The sequence below is a fragment of the Watersipora subatra genome, chromosome 1, assembly GCF_963576615.1.
Source record: "Watersipora subatra chromosome 1, tzWatSuba1.1, whole genome shotgun sequence".
Taxonomy (NCBI): domain Eukaryota; kingdom Metazoa; phylum Bryozoa; class Gymnolaemata; order Cheilostomatida; family Watersiporidae; genus Watersipora; species Watersipora subatra.
This window is the reverse complement of record NC_088708.1, coordinates 12409042-12419294: the sequence shown is the minus strand read 5'-3', so window position 1 is coordinate 12419294 and position 10253 is coordinate 12409042. Positions and strand designations below refer to the sequence as shown.

Genomic DNA, 10253 nt, shown 5'->3' with positions numbered 1-10253 from the left:
ATCCTTTCCTTTGATATATTGAATTCACATTCGATGTTCCTGTATTGCCATCGCCCATCTCATGATACGTTTGTTGTCAAACTTTGCGCTATTTATGTAGGCTAGAGGGTGATGATCAGTCTGCAGGTCAAACTCACGTCCGTTCAGATAAAGTTCCAACTTTTTGATAGCTTAAACTATCGTCATACATTCTTTCTCCATAGTGGCGTATCGGGTTTCCTGTGGTAAAAGCTTTCTACTGGCGTAGCTAACAGGGTGATAAATTCCCTCACACTCCTGCATGAGAACAGCACCTAGGCCTAACTTTGTCTGATGCATCTGTTCTCAAAATAAATATCTTATCCGGTTCTGGCAGTTTTAATACTGGTGTAGTCAGAATGGCATGCTTGAAAGAGTTGAAAGATCTTTCTTGCGGCGTTTTCCAAATTACAACGTTTGACATTCCCTTGCGAGTAATGTCAGAAAGAGGAGCTGCTATCGTCGAGTAATTAGGAATAATAGCCGGTCAATCCGAAAAATGAACGAATTTGCTTTTTTGTCTTAGGTAGATGCTGCTTTCTGATTTTTTCCACGTTCTGCTGAGTGGGAGTTAGTTCCCCAGAAGATATGTGATGACCTATGAAGTCCAACTTGGAAGAAGCAATGACGCCTTTAGACGGCTTTACTGTTAATTTCTCCTTTTTCAATTTTGAGAATAACTATCTAAGCAAGCTTATACTCTTCCCATGTTTCAGTGTAAACTAAAGTATTGTCAATGTAATTCTCCACATTCTTGAGCTCGTATAACAGCTTTCTCATTGCTTTTACAAATATCGCCCCTGAATTCATCATTCCGAAGGGCATTTTGAGGAACTCGTACACTCCAGAATGGGTAGTGAATCCTGTCTTTGGCACATCTTGTTTTCGCACCGGAATCTGCCAATAACCTTTTGAGAGATCGATTTTGCTAAAGTATTTTGCTTTCCCGAGTTTTTGAAATAGACCCTCTGCTGTTGCCAGCGGCTCAGGATCAAAAACTGTTACTTTATTTAATCTTCGATAATCAATACAGATGTGTTTAGATCCATCAGGCGTAGGAATGAGTACGATCAGCGCGGAATAAGGAGACTGTGATTTCTGGATGATGCCTAGAGTTTCCATTTCATCGAGGTCTTTTTGTAGCTGCTCCCTTAAGGCGCATGGTACCGGATACGATTTTTGTTTAGTCGGTTTCTTACTCGTGAGATTTATTTTATGCTCAATTGTACTTTTACTACCAGGTATGTCATTGAAGACTTTGAATTGGCTCACAATTTTATATGCTTCTTTTTTCTCAGATGTGCTGAGTTGAACCCCATAATTGACTGCGTTTGCACATTCACGATTTTAAGTCGGAATGATGTCTTCATATTTGTCTGTCGAGGTATTCTTGCTAGAAAGGTCGGCACTTGTAATCTGGGTGCACAACGCATAATCTGCCTTATCCTCAGCTCGATCATAGTATTTTTTAGCAAGTTAGCTTGAAAGGTTTTCTCTTTTCCCTCCATAATACGGATCAAATAGTTGTTAGAACCGTGATTAGATTTAATGATGGAATAGGGTCCTTTCCACTGCATCGACAGCTTGCTAGAATGAGTAGGTAACAGAACGAGGACCTTATCTCCACTTTGGAATTTTCTGTCCTTGTCATGTTTGTCAAAGTATAACTTATTTCGTTGCTGAGACTTTTTTAACGAGCATTGTGCTAAATTCATCACGTCATCTAACTTCTGTTTTAGCTCTAGCACATATTTGTATGTAGTCATAGTTTCTTTGTCTTGATTCTTTCCCGACCATAGCTGTTTTAGGATTGACATAGGTCCTTTAACAGTTCGTCCATTTAGAAGTTCAAACAGTGAAAAGCCTGGTGCTTTTTGAGGAACCTCCCTATATGCAAACAATGCTGCGTTGATAGAACGGTTTCATTGTTTAGGATTGTTGGCACACAGCCTCTTCAGCATAGTCTTCAAAGTCCCGTTAAACCGTTTTACGAGTCCATTGTATGATAGGGTGTTGTCGTTAGCTGCTGAACTTGAAGAAGACGATATACTTCTTTCATGAGATCTGAGGTAAACTGTGTGCCCATGTCACTTAGGATTTCTTCGGGTGTTCCCAGTCTGCTGAAAATGTCAAGGAGTGCTTCGGCGACTGTTTCTGTTGAGATGTTTTTCAATGGTATAGCCTCTGGGTAGCGGGTCGCATAATCCACTAAGGTTAGTATATATCGGTGCCCGGATTCACTTGCTGAAATGATGGGTCCGACCAAATCGACAGCAACTTTTTTAAAGGGTGTATCAATGAGCGGCATCGGGACTAGCTTAGATCGGGAAACGCTTCCTTTATTGACAGTTCGTTGCCAAAAATCACTAGACTCCAAAATCGCGTCGTGTCGCCATGCATTCCTGGCCAGTAAAACTGTGTCTGTATTCTGTTAATTGTTTTCTTTACTCCAAGATGTCTGGCTAATGGTCCTTCATGCGCCAACTGTGAAACTTTACTCCTCAAGCATTGCGGCGCCATTACTTGAGCTACCTCTTCTTCGTTGTTGTAACTTGGATGCCGATAGATTCGGTATAAAAGTCCACTCCTGGTAGCAAATGAAACGACCTGGTCACCTTTGTTGATGGGATCCATTGTCCAGTATTTGTTCATTTCTGCATCTTCCTTTTGCATTGGCCCTACCTTTCCATCAGGTATGTGTGGTTGTTCCAGACCTTGAAGACTCGGTACAGTCCTACCAACTTTGCCTACAACTTGGGGTTGTCTCCCCGTCGCCTGCGCTTGTCCGTGAGCCATACCCAGTCATCGAGTGTGTGCAACGGGGGTTTCTCCGTGTCGTCTTGCTGGATTTCCATCTGGCTCTGCCGCAGGGCTTCGTGTACCATCTCCAGTCTCTTTTGTAACTCTAGTACGTTCTCGTGAGGCGGAAAAAACTCGGTCAATGGGAGATGATTCTCCAGCTGTTCTGGCAACCTTAGCTCCCGTCCCGGCATCAGCATGTTTGCTGTCTCTTCGGTTGCAAAGTGGTGTGCCTCGGTGTTCTCTCATCAGCTGGGGAAGCAGCATGTCCCATTTGTCTTGTCCGCGGGCTAGCAATAACGCCCATAACGAGTCTCCCAGTCAACGGTTATTCTTTTCACTATTCCGTTTGCCTGGAGGTAGTATGGGGTGGTGTGAGTCTTTCCCACATTACAGAGTTAGCACAGTTCAACCATCAGTTGACTTTCGAACTGCGCACCCTGGTCCATGCGGATCTGCTGAGGCAGCCCCAAATAGCAGAACACCCGCTCGTCCAGAGCGTTTGCAACCACCGGGGCTGTGGCGTTGGGTCGTGCCAGTGCGTCTTGCTACCGGGTGAAATGATCTGTGAGGAACAGCACACGTTCGTTTCTTCTCGGAGTGGTAGGGAGGGAGTAACTAGGTTGACGGCTACCTTTTGCCAAGGCTTGTCCACGTATAGTCTCTGCCTGTCCTGCTTCCTCTGTTCTATGCGGCCTGGCACACCTCACAACTTTTTACTAGTATCTGACAATAGAGGTCAGGCCTGGCCGGTACCAGGTTTAGCTGGAGGCGGCTCATTGTTTTTTTCACCTAAGAGTGGGCCAGGACAGTTGTCCACTATACGACAGTCTCTCTTATGGCTGGCGAACAGGTGGCGCACCATCTGGCGTGGTTCTGAGGGGTCACGCGTGCCTCTAACACACCGTCTGGCCGAACAGGCCAGTGGCCTGTAGTTTTGTGTTGCCATGAGTGCCGGGCTTCCTTGTGTCCCGAATTTGGTTGGGGGGCAAGCAGCCTCACAGAACCGCCGTCGGTGCCCAGATTCAATCCTGACATGGTTTAGGCGGGAGTCCCGTTCGAGCTACATATCGGCGATCCGGGGTATGCGATGTTGCCAAGGTTTGATCCCATCTTGTCAAGGGTGGGATTTCTGTTCAGGTAACTGGTCGGTACCCACATGGCTGGCGGCTCGCGTTCTTTGGCCAACTCTTTCCTCAATGGGCCTCTGTCTCTCTGTTTGATACTTGCGCACTGCCGGCAGTCTTTGCAGGTTTGCCTACTTAGGCTTTCTGCGTTGCTGTGCTTTGGACCCGACATGTGTTCCAGTGTGTACCGAAATTTTGCCAGGATCTCGAGCCATTGGGCTACTTGGTTTGAAGGTTCTTTCCTTCTGCATAGCCAGGGAAGGAAGGCGTGGTTGGTTTGAAGGACAAATTTCTGGCTATACAAGTAGGACCGGAAATGTTTTACTGCCTTGATGCCCACTAGCAGCTCTGGTTGGGTGACACAATAATTGCGCTCTGAGGGGGCTAGAGTCTTACTATAGAATGCGATGACTCGGTCCTATTACATCTGAGACAGCGCGGCTTCTACCCTGTGTCCACTTGCGCAGTGTCCAAAATATACTGCTTTCAGGGGTCCGTATAGCATAAAACCGGTGCGGAACTGATGCTGTTCTTCAGCTGGTCGTAAGCGGTGCGTTCCTCATTCGTCCATCTCCACGTTTCTCCCTTGGCTGTCAATCAATGCAAGAGGTGGGCTATTGTGGCGAACTCTGGGATATCCTGCCCTATATTCTATAATAAAGATTTTTTCGAATCAATTGACTTAAAACTTCACATCGAACTCTGGTATTTTTGAGTAAAACTAACAGGCATTTATGAGTTTGATGTGAAGTTTTAAGTCAATTGGTTCGAAAAAATCATCATTATAAGATTTTTCAAAACAATTGACTCGATAGCAGATCGAAACAATAGTAGATCAAGATATTTTTGGAACCAACCTGCTGTTAAAAAATATTTGAATTAAAATATTTAAAATGCCTATAAATTAGAAGCAAACTTGTTAAAAGTAATGCTGTCTGAAATAAAGTTTCATCTCAAAGCAAGACCTCGTATATGCTGTTCCGCTTGCTATTTGAGGTAGCTCTAGCCTCTCCTGTTGTAGTCTAATCCTCACTTGTGACAAACCTGACAAAACCTGACAAACTTGTGTTTCATTTATTGTTCAGATTGCAAGGAAGTGCATCATTTGGGTTAAAATAGAATTCGATTCTAGAGACTCAAGAAAGACAGACACCTTGTCAAAATCATTTAATGTAGGCAAATATAATATTTGCCTACACTAAATGATTAATGATACATACATATTTGCTTCTTTATTATCATCAGTTGACCTTATATTTTGTTATTGACATCTTTTCCCAGGTGACATTTACTCTCATCAATTTTTTTATTGAACTCACCTTGTTTTAAACATGATGAAGCATTTATAGTGGTATGATCGAGTTGGTCAAAGTTTGAAGTACCAAGCTTTTTTTTAAAAAGAATTGCATCGTTTTGCCGGTAACCTTTATTAGTGGAAACCTATTTGCACTCCTATGATCAGCATTGGCATAGCCATATCAGGTTTAGACTTGCTTATCAAACAACATTTTTTGTGTCATGCAAAATGTAATATTTACTATTTTTTACTGTAGTTGCTTTTTAATTTAGTATTAACTAAAAAAGACACTCCAAGGATTAGTCACTCATATTAAACTGTTAAGGATGTTTGGCTTTGGCATGCTACAGATGAATCATGAAAGTGATACAGTCATTGTTTGAAGTCAGGTAAAAAGGTTCTACAACAAGCGATACCAAAACAAATATGTTTTTATTTGTCACAAGTTAGACATTTTTCACCTAAACAATCATATATCAAACCATTTCTGCCCAAGGCGGCAGTTGTATCTATTTCATAGATACAACTGTGGATACCGCTGTGTTGACAAAATCAGTGGCTGAATATTCCATGAATTGGCCATTTGCCACCAGAAGACCTGTTCGATAGATTCTATGATGCTGCAAGTTTCAAGGTTTAAGTTTTGAAATTATTTATTTCAAAATATAACATGTAGCATATCATGAATTGCAGTTCTTCATCCAAGTAATATTTGTTTTGCTTATGCATCAAAACTAGCCACAATAGTATCAAAACATTCATCAGTTGAAATGCAATTAATATATACATGTATATTTAAAAAACACAAAATATATTAACTTTGACAAAGAATAATGTATCAGTAAGGGGTGTGAGCACAACATTTTTGAATATACAAAATATTTGGTAATCAAGCTGTTGCTTTTTAATTACACTCATTTAACAATTTATTCATAACTAACTGAACAATGTATAAACTTCATAATTGTGTTAACCAATTGTGATAAATTCGGCGATTCAAATCAAATCCTGCTGCCAGGATCAAATCAACAGACACTATTTCTGTGTACAAATGAAAACTGCCATAATATTTACTATTATGCTGAGACAGAATGCAGTTAATAATTTGGGCAAACAAATATGTACATGTTACAACACAATGGTGGGTGGCCTCGGTGACATTGCATATGCATGGTAGCATCAATCATAAGTACTTATTGTTGTATGGTCATCGCACCTTCAAATTCATTCAGACGCAATCCATGGAGCTTATGGAACTAAAAAATAAGGTTTTTAATTAGCATAGTAATTTTAAATGAACATACAGAGTTTTGCTTTATTTTTCTGTTTTACGCCTGATTCAATGCTTCCAAAAAAAGATTGCAGAAATATAAAACTTGTCTTTAGAGCAGTCCATTTTACACTTAAAAACACAATACGAGCCTGTATGACAAGGATTACTGGTCTATCAGTTTTATAATAAATAGTTTAGGAGATAAAACTAGTTAAATTAGCAAATTGTCATGGAAACATGAACCATTAATTTATCCTGGACTTGCAATGCAACCACAAAAGATTAGCGATTGACAAATGCTCGAGTTGAGAATGGTACTGTTACGAGTTCAAATGCTCGAGTTGAGAATGGTACGAGTTGTACTAGTTGTTACAAGTTCAAACAAGTAATCTTCACTATAAAAAAACCACCATAAACTCTTAATGTGTTTTTGAGCGAAAACATCTGCCGGTTAAGTGGTTCAGTACCTTAAAAAGATTTGTGGAAGGGCAGAACAGTAATGAATTTCCACATGAGTGGTAACCATTGAGTAGTCCAGTTTTATGTCACTGAAGTAAGAACTAGCGACTAACTGGCTGAATTTTGATTCGCCTGTCATTTTTAAATCTTGAATCCTATTGCTGACATACTTTCGGCTATTCCAATACACCGAGTAATTGTCACAACTGAGACCCAACAAAGTTTCTATACACAAAAAATTGCACTTTTCTCAACATAACACCGTCCATGCAACGCATGACTAAGTGTAACTCCTGCGCACACAAACTTAATCATCCACTTTTTCCCACTACATATTTGTCATATATGCACAAACATTCACATAAGTATTCTAATGAAATAGACCAAACTTAATAAAGCCAATGTCTTTGCAATACAATACTCATATTTCTATTAAACACATGCTCTTCAAAAAAACGCATGCAGATTATAGCACATCACAATGGAACATTCATACTTCAATCAACAAAACATGTATTTTACCATATCGTAGTCACCCCAACAAAACCCACTAGTATTCTTAAGAAATGCTTGTACCACATGCTAACACACGCTTCACGAGATCATACTCATCTCAATCGATCATATACAAACCCAATAAAATACTAGTGTTTCAAATTAACATGCACACTCTTGTATCGACAAAGCACTTGCATCTTTGTGAAATCTGTGTATTGATACTGTGCATACATGACCCAATCACACACCCAAGAAAATGCATGTCTGAATAAAATGTAGAACAAAACCAACCAAATAGAACCAAAATGCAAGATGCAACCAAATAGAAATGTATGCCCTTACTAACTTGCACAAAAAACGTAAAGCTTGCTCATATAAAACTCACACTTATTGAAAAATTTCTCATATCTGAAAATAACAGACATACATCTCCGAAGCATAATACTTGTATGAATTTATTAGTTCTTGCCGATATTGCCTCACTTGTTTAAAGCACATTACAAGATTATCCAGCATCTTGTCATCTTTTATTGCTGCAGCTGACCATTCCAAAACGATTATGCAGTATATATACTTTTTTGTAATATGAAATATTAAACAAACATTCCACGTCTTAGTATATTACAGAATATTCTTTGTTCATATTCACTCTTTCAGTAGTTGGGTCATTTGATAAAAAACATTGCCAAACTGATTAATATTCCCAGGGTATGTTTGGCAACATGCAGCTGTTAATACTAGAGTAGCACTGCATTACTGTACTTTTCATGTCACTCGCTTTGCCAAGACTAAACCAAAGTATTATGCATCCCATGGCATAACTACACAAAACTGAGATTGTTTTTATGTGAAATTTTCAATCATTAACTAAAAATAATAGTTCAATTCATTTGTGCAACAAATACTCGGCTCCTCACAGAACATTTCATGAATATTTACAAAATAATTTTACTTGTAAGCCAAATACCCAATTGTGTAATACATTATATATAGAGACAGCAGCTTGAATTAAACACTTACTAAGAAGGTTAGGTTTTATGACCGGCAGACACATCTCCAAGCTGTTCCAGATATTGCCTGCAAACATTAAGTAAAAGTGCATATAACTATTCATGAAATATTTCATTTATTAAGTAAGATTGGACCTTTTTTATACTGCAAAGACGACACATAGTTCATACAGCCTTACTCGGCCTTTTATACGGTCTAAAAACAAAGCTTGGTCCTTGAAATTCAATGTGACCTTTGAAGGTCATTGATGAGCCCGAGTTTTTTTATTTCCAACTAGACTCATTGACAGCACAAGCGTTAAAGACAGTTTGTGAATGTAGAGAAGTTTGTCAGGCATTGTAACTATCATAAGATTTGTCTGCTAAATGCAATATGGATAGAAACATTAGAATTCAGCGTAAAAAATCTAGTGAATTAATGTTCTAACATGAGCTGAAAGTTCAACAGAATAAGACGATGAAAGCTTGGTAGTTAGATGCAGTTATCGTTAAAAACAAGTAACATGCTATTAAGGCTTGAGAGAAGTGATGACCTTAAGTCAGTATGAGGGTAGATGAAGAAGTATAACAGGTGTTAATTCTATATAAACCAGGGTAGACTAAGATTTTGCTGTTTTTTGTAGGATATCGCTCTCCAAGCGAAGAATGATTCTTAACACCCACCAGGTGATACATTGCAATAAAGCCAGATGTTGTTTGTGTGATTTTATGGTGCATACAGATATGGATTGCAATAAGATTCAGTTGGGAATTCATCGTGATAAACCAAACAGGAGTGTTGAGTAGAAGAAATATTTCCTTCCTTAGTTATAGACTATTGGGAAAAACTGGCCTGATTGCTGTAATTACTAAAACTAATATTGCCACGGGCTGTGATACGAGTACACTAGTCAATAATCGGGCATCTTTTCATAAAATTTGGATCGAACGCTAAAGTGACTAGAAATGTGTTGAAAAATCAGCTAAACTGAACATTGAACTGGTTTAAATTGCAGACGATTGTTCGGTTGTGACAACCAATCATACGAGATTGAAAATTCAGTCTCGATTCTTCACACAACACGAGCTCGGTTTCATTGCGCAAATGTGAATATAAATTCCGCCATTTTTTGCAATGCGTTACTAGCTATTGCCAATCACCAATGTATTCGTGAGCGTGAAGTCTATCAGCCGTGTAGATTGGTCGAAGCGGTTGCTTGGAATACAAATTGATCATCACAAATGTCAGTCGAAAACTGCTAGTCGATAATTGGCAAGTGTACACGCAACTTTACTAGCGAAGTGGTGTGCTGCTGCTCTGGCCAATGAAAGGTAGCAATATGCTACAATGTGTGTGTTGAGAGTTATGTAAACAACAATATGACAATGTCTGAGTCAGCAAAAGTGGATGTACTAGCCTAAAAGGGACAACCTATGCCGCTAGTATCAATAGATACTACATAGATAGTAATAGCGATAGATAATAAACCAATTGGTAGATTATTGATCAAAAAGTGGTAGCCTATAGTTGAATATGTTTTATGACATTGCCAAGTACAGATGAATTTGGCATGTAATTTATTCTGTGCAATTTGTTGCCTGAATATTTAAAAACTGATTGCCCTTTAATTTTAGACAGTTGTTTCAGTTAAGGATCAGCTTATTAAACAGAAAAAGGAGAAGGATGGGAATATCGAGCGGCAACGCGAAAGTAGACCAAGGTGTGGAAATCACTGCTAGGATCTAGAAGGTGAAGTGACTAAGTCTTTCGACTTTATGAAGTTTTCCTGTGA

At 39.3% G+C, this 10253-nt stretch overlaps 1 protein-coding gene across 1 annotated transcript in view; it reads right to left on the bottom strand.

Moving 5' to 3' along the window:
• Positions 1-5889: 5889 nt before the first annotated feature.
• LOC137406952 (uncharacterized) overlaps positions 5890-10253 on the bottom strand; it is a 34876-nt gene continuing 30512 nt past the window's right edge. The window contains exons 14-15 of the mRNA XM_068093554.1: positions 8492-8548; positions 5890-6497 (exon numbers count right to left, since the gene is read on the bottom strand). Of these exons, the coding sequence (XP_067949655.1) occupies positions 8500-8548 (49 nt within the window). The 3' untranslated portion in view covers positions 5890-6497; positions 8492-8499. The remainder of the gene's footprint in view (positions 6498-8491; positions 8549-10253) is intronic.